The 16045-nt window shown below is 28.1% G+C and overlaps 1 protein-coding gene across 1 annotated transcript in view; it reads right to left on the minus strand.

The window, feature by feature from the left end:
• LOC134829016 (uncharacterized) overlaps positions 1 to 14178 on the minus strand; it is a 59317-nt gene extending 45139 nt beyond the window's left edge. Inside the window, exon 1 of the mRNA XM_063842009.1 lies at positions 14044 to 14178. Coding sequence (XP_063698079.1) covers positions 14044 to 14107 — 64 coding nt within the window. The 5' untranslated portion in view covers positions 14108 to 14178. The remainder of the gene's footprint in view (positions 1 to 14043) is intronic.
• Positions 14179 to 16045: the final 1867 nt, after the last annotated feature.

Raw genomic sequence — 16045 nt, forward strand, 5'->3', positions numbered from 1 at the left:
AGAACTTCAACAAAATGAACAAAAATAAAAAAAAAACACAGAAAGTTCACGAAAAATTTAAAAATCTTTCAAATTTAAATAAAAAATTTTAAAAATTTATTAAATTGGAACTAAAATGAATAAAAAAATTATCATTAAAAATTTTTGACTTGATGAAAATGAATAAAAATTTTCTTAAAATGAACATTAAATGAACAAGAAGCTGAAATATAACAAAAAATCATCAATATGAACTGAAAATTTTTCCAAAATGTGCGAAAAATAAACAACTTAAAAAAAATGAACAGAAAGCTACAAAAATAAATAAAAAAACTACTAAATTGAATTAAAAATGAATGAAAAAGTGACAAGAATGAACAAAATTTTCTTAAAAATGAACACAAAAATGAACAAAAATTTCTAAAGACCTGAAAAATTATCTAAATTTTTTCTAAAATAAGAAAAAAATGAACGATCAATAAAAAAATATTTTAAATGAACTAAATTTGACGAAAAATGACCCAATTTAAGAACATGTCAAATTGATCAAAACGGAAAAAAGCAAAAAAAAAAATCTTTCAGCCAAATCCATTAAAAAAATCACGTTTTCCAAGAGAAATTAACTCCCACACATCACTTAGAAGCATAAAAAAATCGTAATCCTTTAAAACGAAGCAATTTACCCCATTCCACAATTACCAATAAAGAAATTACTCCGAACGACGAGGACGACGACATAACAACAGTAATCATTGCAATCGTTGCGCAAGATTTACAAGACAAAACAAGAAAAAAAAAAGTTTCTTGTTAAATGTCCTCGTTGCAACAATTTTTCAATGTCATGTAAGTTACACTTTAATGACTGTCGTTACTTACTGCCCTCGGACATTTTTTTATCGTTTTTTTTTTTAATTTTACATTTTTCAGCAAGAAAGGTGTAAATTACGGATGAACTTACATTACGTTGTGATAAATTAATCTTTTTTTCTTGTTTTAACCTCATTTCTTCGTTAAAACGTAAAAACATTGGGAATTTTGGGATTTCCTCTCCTTGACAACAAAAACAACTCAAGTCGTCATTTTTATTAATTTTCCTCGAAAATGAAAAATTTTCTCGAAAATATTTTATTTTTTGGTAAAAATATTGCCTTGAGCAGACGGTGCGGTTGCATAATCGACTCCTTCATCATCATCGGCAAACCATTTAATTTATTATTTTATTACGGAGAGCGAAAAAAGAGAAGAGAAAAACCTGGCCAACTGCTCAACTGTGTAAATTTATTAACTTTTTCTGTCTTCAAACGAACGCTGCTCTCTCTCGCAGCATTGTGCTTTTCTTGATTCGTTCGGGCTCCTCTCAAATATATAAATTGCGACGACGGCAACATGATGAGAAAATGTTTTAAAATTGAAAAAGTTGTTGAATGTATTTTGTTCCGTTTACTGTTTTTGTTGTTGTGTATTAAAAGTTGTTCGCAAAAAAAATTTGATGAAAAACGATTTTCCTCCAGCCAAGAGGGAGGCATTGCCTTATTTTTATGTAAACACGATGACTTTTAACGGTTTTTTTTTCTTCTTCATTTTCATTAAATACATAATTTTATACGAACCAGCTCGGAAGTAAATCGACTACCGTTACATAAACACAAACCGTAAACAAGTGAAATGAGTAAGTGAGTGAGTAAAGCTTTCATCCAGCGAAAAAAAAATGTTGGTTGAAAAAAAAATAAAGCAATATATTCATCATTACGTTGCTTTATGCGTTACGGAATTTCATAACAAAAAAAAAATATGTAGAAAGTTATCGTTTAGAATAAAGATTAGGAGATTTTATTGCATCACGTGACCTAATTTCATGTAAATTTTGATTTTTTTTGAATTGTTTGAATTTTTGTCCCAATGCACATTTGAAATTTTTATCCCAATAAACATTTAAAATTTTTTATCCAAAACTTTCAAATTTTGACCCAATGTACATTTTGATGTTTTATCCCAATAAAAATTTTGAATTTTTAATACAAAAATTTTTACCCAATATACATTTTTAAAAGTTTAAATCACATTTTAAAAGTTTAACCACGGATTTTAGTTAATTCAAATTTTATCCCAGTGAACATTCTAAGCTTTCATCCCGATGCACATTTTCGCGTTGGAACCTAAAGCACACAATCAATTCATTTTAATGCATTTTTAAGAAAATTAAACCACGTGATGTGAATTTACATTTAAAAATTTTATCCCAGTGCACAATTTAATATTTTTCCTAATGCAAATTTAATTTTTTGTTTACCCATAGCGCAATCTAAATTGCTTTTTATTGGAAAAATTTACATTTAAGTTTCAAATTCAGTTATTTTTGTCGGAATTAATAAATAATTTAATTTTTTGTAGATATAAAATTTTTGGCCCAATGCATATTTTTATATTTTTTTCAATACAAATTCTAAATTTTTAAGCCCATAGCACAATTTGAATTGCTTTTTCTGCAAATTGTGACATTTCAGTTTCAAATTTTGTTAAAGATCTCGACCTAATGCACATTCTGAGATTTTGATTCACATAAAATTTGTAACCCAATGCACATTTTATATTTTTCCCGATGCAAATTTTAAATTTTTGAACCCAAAACACATTTTTTATTGTTTCTTATTAAAATTTTTTATTTTTCAATTTCAAATTAAGTTAAAATTCTTAACCCAATGTGTATTCTGAATTTTCGATTCACAAAATTTTTTTAACCCAATGCACATTTTGAAAATTTTAACCAAATAAATTAAAAAATTTCTTTTTAGACATCATTTAATGTTAAAAATCATATTTTTCCTTATGAAATGCAGCATGAAAAAAAAAATGCTTAGCAAATTTAGGTATATTACATGCGGTATGGCGGTTTATTATAAGCACAAACAAGTAAACTTGTACAGAGCACATGTGTCTCTAACTGCGATGACGATGACGAGACGCTGCTACATCAAAAAGGTGTTCTTTCAATTTAATGAAGATTTTTTTTTCGTCTTTTAAAGCGAATATTTATGCCAAAAGGGAAAAAGAGACGAGGATTGTTTATTATATACATTTAAAATTAAATGAAAAAACACGCAAGGAAGAGCACAATCTGCCTCGTGTGTCGTTAAGAGAAAAAGCGCAAGACGACATTAAAAGGACCACATTATTAGTGTGTACTTCGACTTTTTTTTTCGTCTTTTAATTTTTTTCTTTGCTTTTCTTGCTTTGCCTTTGGAGAGAGAGAGCGGAATATAAAATGAGGCTGTTTCCTCTGTCTGCGTGTTTCATGTTGTCGACAACGGCGCTAAAATGATTTACATTTGCATTTCTCGAAGCGAGAAAAAAAACAAAAGAAAAGTTTCTTTGACAGCTTCTGAGAAATGCGCTTTTGTTCGTTAAATGAAAACTTGAGACTCGGAGAAAATTTCTTGCATAATAATCTGACTTGTGCAACGTCGTCGTCGTCGTCGGTACATAACGTAACAGAAATTAATGTAAAAAGATTGATTGTGTCAACATTGCAAAAGAATTCTCGGAGAAAATGCGAAATATGTCATTTTATTTGCTATTTTTTATTTCATCATCTCTGAAGGAATGTTGAATCAATGACAAATTTGGGATGGCGATTTTTTTACCAAAGTCCAGCGGAGTGACCTCCTGGAGGAACGCGACCTTTTCGATCGCCTGTTGGAGTTGCCGGGCGTTCTTTGACGTCGCCGTAACCTTCCCAAGTGATTGGATTTCCGCCTTGGTTCGGATTGAAAGAATGCCCTCGAGTACGACGTAAGCCCGCATTGACTCCTGAACCAGTTACGGGATTGCGAGTTGATTGTTGCGATTCAGGCATTGGTTTACGAAGCGGAGGAATGACAGGAGATTCTTCAATTTGCTTGGAAACTTCTAAATCGGGGGATTTCGGTTCAGGAGATTTTTGTTCGGGAGCTTTGTCGACCTCAGGTTTGGAAATTTCTTCTTTGACTGAAGTTCCAGAAGTTTTTGTCGCGGGAGGAGATGAAATTTCATCAGATTTGACCTCATCTTTGGAGGAAATGTTGGTTTCAGTCTCCATTTTTCCAATGATTTTCAGTTATAAACTTCAGTTGGAATTTGAATGAACGGGATTTGTTTGACAGAAATTGCATCGACTACCCCTACTATGCGAAAAAAATGTAATTGAAAACGGCAAGTACATAACTACGAGGCGTATTGGAAAAAAAATAAATATTGAAGTCATTGAAAAGTTAAACCTTTAAGCGCTTTTCCGATTTTTATGGAAAGTTTCTATAAAAATTAGAAAAAATTAAATAATTTTTTTTAAATTCGTTAATTTTCCTTCGAAAAAATTTGAATTGTTATTTAGATATTATAATTTTCTAATTTCTTTAACAATAACTTCATATTTACTTTATTTAATGAGAATCTTATTTTTTCCCCATAGATGTCGCTTTTATGAATTTAGAACTTTATTTGCAACTTAAAGGAAAATTTTAAAAGAAAATTAATCATTTTTTAGATAAGAATTTGTCTGTCTTTAAGAAATTGACAAAAGATGTCGCTTTTATGACATTTTGAACTTTAATTGCAAATTATAGAGGGCAATTTATTTACTGAAGTACTCAAAATTTGCCGCTAGATGTCTCTTTTAAAAAGTTTTTTGCTTAAATATTAACTACAGAGGGCGCTGTTTTCACAAACCGTTTAAAAACTATTCAAAAGAGAAATCTAGCGGCAAATTTTTAGTACTTCAGAAAATAAAGCGCCATCTTTAGTTAATATTAAAGCAAAAAAGTATTCGAAAGAGACATCTAGTGGCAGTTTTTGAGTACTTCACTAAATAAAACGCCCTCTATAATTCGTAATTAAAGTTCAAAATGTAATTTAAGCGACATCTATTGTCAATTTCTGAATGACAGACAAAATCAAGTCCAAAAAACGATTAATTTTCCTTTAAAATGCATAAACAGCAGCATCAAGTTACTTAGCTATAATGCAGTTGTTGCTACACTTCTGCAAGCACAAACTTATCTGCCAATGCAAGCATAAGAAGAAGAAAAAGACAAAGTGTATCGAGAAAAAAAGAGTGAAAGAAGAGAAGAAAATGATTTGTGCAAATAAACGGAAGGAAATGTGCCTTCTGCCAACTCTTCTTACTCTAATGCCGATAAGTATAGAGTAAAGTAAAATAATGCTACGAGTAATAACGAAATGAATTTCCTCGATAAACATCGAACTTGTAATTTATTATTAGAACGGAAAAATTATTGCACAGTAATAAAACTATACAACAGGTTATAATAAATTTATTCATCTACTTTTCTCTATAAAACACTCTCTACTAGTTTTGTTTGTTTCTCTTTTATAGCGCAAAATATAAAGAGCTCTGAAAAATCCAATTTCCAACCTTTTTGAATCATAATAATAATAATAAATTTCGTATTGAGCTGTTTTTCGTTGTGCCTTGCATTAAATATGAAAAGGAGATGAAACAAGAAGCAAGAAAAAACAGGATATTGCACTTAAATTTTCAATTTCGTTGCTTCTCCCTTCTGCTTTTATTCGTTCATTCGTCAGGTAAATTATTGTTATTAAAATTTTCGCTTTGTTCTCGGGAATCCGGATAAATATTTATTTAATGGGCCACCCGACATTTTCATTATCCTTCGTTCATCAATCTATACAGACGACTTTTTCATCATCTACCGAAAAAAGTCGTCTTGTAACGCTCAAAGGTAGGTAGATAGACTAACAAATTTCATGTTAATCCACATTTTTGACAAAAAAGAACATTTTCTTCTTGCGAAGGAAAATGTCGAACTAACAAGAAAGATAAAACACACGCTGAGCCACAGACGAAATTTCCGAGCACGTAGCAAGAAGATCATAAACAGATACCCGAAACATGTGCTTTATGATGTCTTTTTAGGGTCTATTATGTAATATTAGGCAAATAAAAGAGCAAATAACCCCTTTAATTTAACCACATTTACAACTTTGAACATTAATTCGATGTTAGGTGAAGGTTTTTGCGGTTTTCATGTTACGATGCTGGGGAGTGAATGAAAGATTAGACACGACTCATATTTATAATTATGTCACGACTGTATTTGACACGGTGTGTTAATAAATGACAAGCATTTGCATATACTTTTTTGACCAATTTTGACACCTTCAAGCCGGAAAAATTAATCCAAAAGTCAGTGAGTTGTTTTATGCCCAAATAAAAAAAAATTTTTTTTTCGCTAATCAAATAAAACAGTATTTTGATGAAATATAAGGGCGTTACTACCGACACGTTGATGATGTCGCATATGGCGACGTCAATCGCGAAAAAAAAATAGACAAGCACAAAAAAAAAACGCAGGTGATAGTTGCAGTAAAATGATGTGCTTTAGCGATGTGACAAGTGAATTGAATTGGTCGATAAAAAAAATAAAAATATTGAAAGTAAGGAAATTGAATACAAAGGTGAGTCTAATCAATATAAAAGGCTTAAGCGCGTTTTTCAAAAATCATTATTTCATCTAAAAAAAAATATGGTTTGAGATTTTTTGATGATTTTATGTTAGTTAAGCCTAAAGTAATCGAAAAAACCTTTTTTAAAATTCAGTTTTGAGAATTTAAAAATTTTTCAGTGGGTTTGAGTATTTTTGAGTACCTCTTTGGCATACCCTACGACAGTAAAAGTGCCTAAAAAACTGAAGCTCATTCCAGGACTACTTTGGGACTAACTAATACGAAACCATCAAAAAATCTCATGCCATATTTTGAAATCAAGTCTCAGAATCTATTCATTGAAGGCAAGCATTTTCCCATTAGTACATATTTACATTGAAAACGTCGAGCTATCTTCATATTTCGAATGCTTAAAGACAGTAAACCACACACATGATGCACTTAAATACCTCGAAGAGCAAAGGACTTCATGCTCACTATATGCAAAGTATATTTTGAAGCTTCAAAAATCTCATTTGCACATTTTCAGTCTTCTCATGGGGATAAGCAAGGTCAATTGTTAATCCATCCGTAATATATGTCAAATAGTGATCCATTGGAGAATCCGCCGACATGAAAAACCCGATCTTTTCAAAAAACATTTATTCATAGTGTTTCGTCATCCTTCTCAGAGTAAAGGTCCTGCATCCTTCTTGCGACAGCCACCGGAAACAAAAATACACAAAATTAACAAAGAGCAACATCAGGGCTTCGACAAAACATATACAAGTTATTTTTCTGAAGATTTTTTTCAAGACTCTTTCCTTCGTCTCTGGATTTTCCTGAGCTCTGAATGACTCCTTTAAGCTCAGGAAATAATGTTGTATTCCTCATTGAATCCATCGTCCTCTTGTGAAATTTGAATTTAAAATTAAATTTTGTTTCCTTTATTCTGAGAAATAAATTAAATTTGAAAATATTGTAATTTCAGTAGGAGGATAAAATTTTTTCCGAGAAGTAATAATTTGTTCTCTAAAGGACAGACATCAAAATCTTACCAATTTTTCTTGCTAATGCACTTTGTTGATTCAACACGACCAAAAACTGGTCGAAACTACTCGTTGCTGTCTGAAATACGTAAAAAAAGTGCTTTTCGAAAAATAAATTGCATGGTCTGCTGCATCCCTCCGAAATTATATCATCAAAAACTATGCGGATGTTGTTGCCTCAAAATTTAAACAAAGATACACATAAACTAACTGTCACAGTTGCTACCGCTACCGCTGCTGCTGCTGCTGCTCTGTTGAATCGAATACCCAAAAATAAATGCAATTGCAATGACCTTATCTATCGTTTCGCTTTGCATACTGCACGCGACACAGACTGCACACTGCAAATCTCGAATGATATCCAATTATTTTCAATGTTGATTTTCCGCATCAAATTTATAACGTTCACTTGGTCCCGTTTTATTGTGTTGCGTTGTCTGTCTTTTCGTTATGGCACACGATACACTAGATTAAAAGACTGTGTAACGATCTCCAAATATGGATCACATGTTGAAATAACAATTTTCCTCGCTGTCCTATTAAAATCCAAAATCTATAAAAGTGGAAACGATACCCATAGGATCCACGGCATGAGGGCTCAGCTGTTTTGTATATTTTCTTAATGGTGATCGCATATACGGAATGGGGAAATTTTTCCGGCACAATTGAACAACGACGTCAACGGTAAATTACGCTGTTAAAACCTAAGTAGATCACAACACAGGCGACCTTTGCTCCAACATCATTATCTCATTGTCATTGCCTCTGTTGTTGAACTTTGTTCTGCGTTTCTGTCTCGTTGTTGTAACATCCGGTCATCCGCTCGTCCTGCCTTCGTTTGTTTAACCAATTTTATCACATGGGAATTTAACAATTTTTTTCCCGTGCGATGTTGTAACAAAGAATTGTGGATTTGAATTAACGTACGTTGCTTTTTGGTAAAGAAAAGTGCTTAAAAAATTCATGAGGAAACGCCTGGTAAGTAAATTTTTACTTTTTTTAATTTTTTCAAATTTCTAAAATAATTTATCGAAAAAAAATTGTTAACTAATATTAAAAACTAAATTTAAATATTTTATATATTTTTTTTAATTTTTAAAAGATATTCAGATTTTTTTAAAAATTTTTACCGCATTTCGAGGAAAAAATCTGGTAATATACGATAAAATTATATTTAATAAAAATTCAATCAAATTTCAGTATTTTAATGATTTTTAAAAGATTTTAGAAAATTTTCATTTTTACCGCATTTTGAAGAAAAAATGTGGTAATATTCGAAAACTTTTATATTTGATCAAAATTCAACTAATTAATTTATTATTTTTTTAAAAAAATTTAAAGATTTTTAAAAATTACCGCATTTTGAGGTAAAAATGTGATAATATTCAAATAAATTTAAAATTAATGAAAATTTAACCAAATTTTAAGCTTTTGACAAATTTTCAGATCTTTAAAATTTTCTAACCGCATTTCGAGGAAATAATGTGGTAATAAAGGAAAAAATTTTTATTGAATGAAAATTTAAACAAATTTTCAGCTTTTAAACAATTTTTGAAAAATTTTAGAAGATTTTCAAGTTTTTTTTAAATTTCATAACGAAAAATTTTATTTTCAATGAACGTTCAAACAAAATTTTTATCTTTCAAATAATTTTATTACGATTCTGGAAAATTTTAAAAATTTTTAAAATTTCTTACCGCATTTCGAAGAAAAAATATGGTAATAACCAAAATCTTAAAATCTCAAAATCTGTAAATTACATCAGAAATTTAACCAAATAAAAATTTTCAACTTTTTATTTCAATTAAAATATTTTTAAAAAACTTTTAAATAAAACAATTTAATTGACAGAACGACATCGCGTCGATTAAAATAAAACCACATTTTCCCCAGAAAAACCCTCTGAAATGCGACAAAAATTAAAATTAAAACCATTGAAATGCAAATCAGCTCATCTCGGACCGCCGAGTGAACAAACGTGAACCGACAAAATTAAAATTAAACTTGGCATGTTGGTTTCCCGCGCACTGTGAGTTGTTTTTTTTCGCAAAATATTTTTTTTTGTTTTTTTCGACCTGATGGACTTTCGTGCCTCGGAAAAATTCGAGAAATATCGATAAATCAACTGGTAAATAATTACACGATGAATCTTTTTCGGTCTGCTTATTTTATGTTGGATGGAAACGTGTGGAAACATTCCCAAAACACTCTATATGCGAACCGCAGTAAAGCAGCTTAAATAAATTAAATAACATTGGTTTCGTCATCATCATCATCATCGGCATCATGAACATCCTACGTTCCTCGTAAAATATATTTTTTTTAAGTAAAAGTATTTCGATATATTTTATCGACGCACACAAGCACGAAAATTTTTGCTTTGTAATTGTGGAAAGCAATAAAATTGAATGAAAGGTGGACCCCAGTGATCATTAGATTGCATGACGACGCACAGCGGTGCTCTCACGTGCTCTTTTTTTGTTTAATTTAACGCTTGTTTGTGACCGTTTTCTAATTTTTTACGTTTCGCTCGACTTTTCGGGCATGCGGGACGAAGGTTGGAAGATGAAAATGTTTATTTCATTTTTATCCATCCCCTGTGAGTTTCATTTTTTCGGTATTTTTGAGAGCTGCTTAAAAAGGTGAGTGCTTATAATTTGTACTTTTTATTCGTAACTTTCGGCATCGACATGGGACATTGTTAGACATGACATCAAAACTTGTCTCTTTCTCATTTTTTCGGCTTATCTCGAGTTGCAACGTCGTCGTTCGTTGGATTGGATGTCGTTAAATAAATTTCTCGAAATTCCTGATTATTATTTTTATTAAAGAATGTTAGTGTTCACACATTCTCGCGTCGTCGTCGTCGTCTAAAAAATGAACACAAGGGAATAGCGATTGGATACAATTTGTTAAGCTTTTTTTCATGAGAATTTGTGTGAGAAGCACTGTTCAGATTGTTGTGATAAAGAACATATTTTAGTTGACGTGAGACATACATGCAATTTTTTCGTCGAAAAGAGTAGCGAGGAACATTTTTTACCATTTTTCATGAACATCGCTACTCCTGACGACACTATCTAAGGGGTTTTATGTCACAAAAACTCTTGGAAAGGAATTTAAGCACCATTCATACGACAACGACGACACTCAATTCATTGCAAAAATGCGACCGTTTTTGCACAACTCGTGTCATTTTCACACATTCTACGGAAAAACTGAGAGATTTTGAAAAAAAAAATGCCAAGCATTCCTTGGTTGATACACTCTCGGATGAAAATGAATAAAACTCTTTCTTGACCATTGAGAGTGTGTTTTCAAGTGTAAATGTGTGCATTATCTGAATTATTCACACATTTTTACACCTTTTGAGAAGTCGTAACTGTTTGGATATTGTACAAAGTAACGAAAAAAATGGTAAGGAACTGAACTTATCTCTCATATTTTATTTATTTGAGTCCTTTTTTTGTTAGAAAGGCGACAACAAAGAAGTAAAAGTTCAAGCTTCATAAAAAATTTCTCATACTTTGTGGAAAGAAAAATGGTAAAAATCAAAAATATTAGAAATGGTGACAAAAATTGTTGGAATTTTTGGTTAGAAGTTATTTGAAGAGTAAAATGACGTGAATTTTTTTTAGGTTTTCTGATAGAATGGTAAGTTTATGTACATTAATTTTTAAATTATTTAATAAAAAAAATAATTTTATTTTACAAAAATAAATAAATGTTATAAAAATTAATTTAATTAAAAAAATTTAATTAAATTAAAAAAAAATATTAAAAATTTATAATTAGTAATTTTTTTATTTTCAAAACAAAATTATTTGTTTTTATGTTTTTTCAAATTTAATTTAACTATTTTTATTTTATTTGTTAAATTTAAAAAAAATAATATTTAAAAAAATTTTAATTTTTAAAAATTTTATTTTAAAAATAATTTTAAAACATTTTTAATTAATTTTTTTAATAATTTAATTTAATTTTTTTAAAAAATAATTTACTTTAATTTACATAAAAAATTTTTCAAATTTTAAATAAAACATAAATTAAAATTATTTAAAAAAGTTGAAAAGAAAATTAAAATATTTTAATTATAAATTATAAACTTACCTATTTATAAATTTTTAATTTAAATATTTTTTTTACAATTTAAATTATATTTTTAATTAACTTAGTTAATTTTTTTTTAACTAAAATCTATTAATTTTCTTTTTAACTTTTTGCAAATTTTAATATTATTTTTTTATAAAAATTTATTTTAAAAAAATAATTTAATATTTTTTTCTTAAATTTTTTTTTACTTAAATTATTTAAAATTTTATTTAATTAATAAAAAAAATATGCAAAAATTTTTATTATCAAATGAATGCAAACCAAGTTTACCTTTATAAAAATTTTAATTTTCAGTTTTGAGATACGAATTTCTCACAATTTTTTAAGAGTTCTGAAGAAATCGCTTCGTTTGCTTGTTTTGCTTAATTGTATTCGACAGGTAAACGTTTCTTTTTTGTTCGAAAGTCACAAATCGACGCAGAATGTAAAAATAAAAAAAAGGTAAGACAATATAAAAATGTACCTTTCATCATTTTTATTATCCTCAAGACGTTAGGCGACTTGTCTTCGGGTTTTTCGTTTTCATTTTCACGGAAATGTCACGCGCGCTTCTTTTTTTGTTGTCTCTAATTTTCACTTGAATTCCGCTCTTTTTTTTGTATCGAATAAAATATTTATAGAGTACCCTTTTTTCTATATTTTTTGAAGGGTTTTTATTACGGTTTGTCATCAGCGCAGAACAAAGGGACAAAAATGACCTTTCTGCAGGCAGACTTGAAATTTCATTGTTTACAACGTACCTGACGATGTTTTCGGTAAGTACACAGACAATTTTTTGTGCTCAATTGATTTTTTTTTGTTGTGTAACGAGCAAAATTAGTAACTTCACGGAAAATGGAAATTTTGTCATGTTCGACTTTTTTGCGCGAGTCAAGGTTAAAATTTTTTTATTTGTATGGCGTTAAAAGCATTTTCACAGCTAACGATGGGATTTTATCGAAATGCAGTAGAACTTAAACTTTCCCATATAATTCCATCACATCACACATTATTTGACTTTTGCCATCTATTCATGCACTGAATATTCAAAATAGCAAGCGTCACATGTCATATCATGACCTATGACGTGTGTGTGTTATAAGACGAGTCAATTCAAACAAACAAAAACATGATCTCTATATTTACTCTGTATTTTGTACATTTCGGAATGATTTTATAAAATATTCAATTGAGACATTTTCGTCGTTCGTTTTTTTTTGTATTTTTTCTTTTTTTTCTCGAATGAGTGACACATTTTATTATTATTTCAGGCAAATATAAAAGCGAAAATGACAAGAAATTTCCTCTGCCATGCCGAGCATATTTTATCGGATTCTCGCTCTTTATCGATAAGTGAGGTGAAAAACGTGAGATGTCATCATCAAAGGAGGAAAAGTTTAGTGCTAAGGCTATCATCACAAAAAAAAAATGAATGAGGGAAAATAAAAAAAAAATGTGAAGAAAAAATTTCATTCAGATGATGTAGTAGAGGAGAATTTAATGGTCAAACCACCACTTTCTGGTGTGCCATGTGAGTTCAACATTACTCGGATAACATTTTTTTTCTATATACTGCATTTGAATTTTTTTCAGGGATGTGACAATACGGAAGTAAAAGAGGATCGTACATTGGGTAAGTTTTTTTTTATTTAATTTACATTTTTATTTTTTTTTTTTTTACGTTGCAATGATATGCAAAAAATCACAAAGAAAATTTTTACATTATATAGCACAAAAATAACTTGAAGCAATATATGCCAAAAATAAGAACTCATTATGGTCAGAACTCATTAAGCCGCTACAGAAAAGTTTGAGTCTACTATATGTCTTACTTCTCTAACAAAAACGTAATTCAAAAACTCCACCTCACACATCAAGTGAATCTGTTTAGCAAGACATAGAATGAAAAAATTTCGCCTTTTATCGTCCCAATTATAAAAGATCTACAATTTGACTTTGACATTCATAGAGTAGATGATGAAGTTGAAATATTGATTCTTATAGAAATTTTTTGTATTGTTCTAAATATGATCGTTAAACTATCATCAACAACTACCAAAATATTTTTATCAAAATGTATTATGTATCAGTCCATAGTAAGAATTTTATGACTGAGCGTTTGCTTAATTTTGACATCCGAAACAAAATTTCCTTACGAGTAGAAGTTAAAAATTTAAATTTATCAGCTTCGAATAATTCTAATTTCGAATAATTTTTAATCGTTTAATGTTATTTACTATATTTTAAACACATCTTATGAAAATATTCACTAAGTAACATTTTAACCCCTAAATAACGATCCCTTTTCACAAAAACAATTAATCTCCATCCCTGTTAATTCTCTCCGCACATACGATGATGAACTACATTAGTATTCTAACTCGGATGAAAGTATCGTAACACGATAGCAATCACATAAAAAATGCATGAAATATTTCTAAAAGTTGAAAAAAAAAATGTTAAAACATCACATGAGAACACTTACCATAACTAAAAAATATCGTAAAAATTAATAACAAACTCCATCTGATCCGTTTCATCTTTAACATCAATTATGAAGTCACTCCGTTTTTATTTTTCACTTTTTCTCTTATGCAGCTTTAATTTATTAAAATTTATCAATGCTATTTTTTCGTTTTTTTATTTTATTTTATCTTGCATTCAATTTTTTTTCATTTATTGAAAATCGAAACACTTAGCTGCTCTTCGTATTTTTTATTTAAATGTCTACTTGAAAAAAAAAAATAAAAATTGCCAATTATTCTTGATGTGGTTAAAAATTTCCTCGAAAAGGAAACACAAAACCACACAATATATTTTTTAAATTTCCCAACTTTTTTATTTATTTATTTTTTTTAAATAAAAAAATATTTTTTATTATTAAATAAAACTGTTACACACAAAAATCATGCATCCCCTTCATTAGCAATAATAAATAAATTTTTTGTTGTTTTTTTTCTGTTGTTGCATTCCATGTAAATTCATCCGAATTGATATCATTTATTATCATTACACTTTTAATTTATTTTTCATGAGTGCACATAAAAACGCACACGCACAGTAGTAGTAATAATAATATTTTCCATCAAATTTAAAAATATGAATATTTTATTTATTTTTTTTACCGAGCACCAATTCTGTGTTTTTCTGTTTAAATTTTTTATTGTTCGTTTTTTTTATTATTTTTTTAATTGGACCTTTTTTCCAATTATTAAAAAATTTGCATCACTTCAGAAAAAAATATAAATAAAAAATAATTAATGAAATCTAAACTCAATTGTTTTTTTTTCAACAAAGAATTTGTGTTAAGAAACACAACAAAATACCGGATCGTATTTAATTTAAAAACTTTTTATGTCTTTTTCCGAGAGGCACGGAAGAACTTTTCCAACCGTCCAATGTCACGTTCTAACACCAACTGATTTGCAAATTTTTATGTGTTTACCGTTGATGGGAAATAATTTGTGAATTATGTGTGTGTGTTTTGTATGTGTGTACGTGTGTGTTGTTCTCATGTTCGCACACACACGGATGCTCGTCCTGCCATGGTGCTATGATGCTGGCAAATTTGTTTTCTTTTTTTTTTTTGCCTTGTTGTATGTAAACATTCCGTAGGCTGTGTGATGAGTGTAGTTTTGCGCAAGTACAAACAAAAACAGTAACGGCATCTAAGGGAGGGTAGGTTCGTTAAAAAGAATTAAATGTCAGTAACGTAGAAGAAATTAAGGAATGTTTCTCGACAAATATATTTTTTCTTGAAATTTATTTTTTTAATTATTTAATTATTTTATTTAAATTATTATTTTAATTAATTTTATTAAATTTATTTATTATTTTTTTCAAAGATTTTGAAAATTCTTTTATTTTAGCAATTTTAAAATAAAAATATACAAAAAATGCTTAAATAGTTTATTTATTAACTAACATTTTAATATTAATATTTTATTTAAAAAAATATTTAATTTAAATTATTCTATAATTTTTGAATTTTATCACTTTAAGAAGAAATAAATATCTGTTAAAAAAAAATAATAATTTTTATTAAATTTTATTTTTAAATTAAATTAAATTTAAATAAATAAAATTTCGAAAAATTAAATTAAATTATTCTTTTTTTATTTTTTAATTTTTAAATAAAATTCATGCCTTGAAAAATTATTAAATTAATTACATAAAATTTAAATTAATTTTTTAAATTAATTAATTAAATTAAATTTAAACAATTTATTAAAAAATTTATAAAAATTATTTAAATTTAATTTAATTATTTTCAAAACATAAATTTTATTTAAAAATTAATAAATAAACAATTTTAGCATTTTTTGTATTTTTATTTTTTTAAATTGCTGAATTAAAATAATTATTTAAAAAAGAATTATAAAAATTCTTTGAAAAATTATAAAAAAATTTATTAATTAAAAATTTTTTTAATCTGTTATTTTTTTAATTAATTAAAAATAATCTCTAACTGTTACTCGCACTTAAAA

This window comes from Culicoides brevitarsis, chromosome 2 (assembly GCF_036172545.1).
Source record: "Culicoides brevitarsis isolate CSIRO-B50_1 chromosome 2, AGI_CSIRO_Cbre_v1, whole genome shotgun sequence".
NCBI lineage: Eukaryota > Metazoa > Arthropoda > Insecta > Diptera > Ceratopogonidae > Culicoides > Culicoides brevitarsis.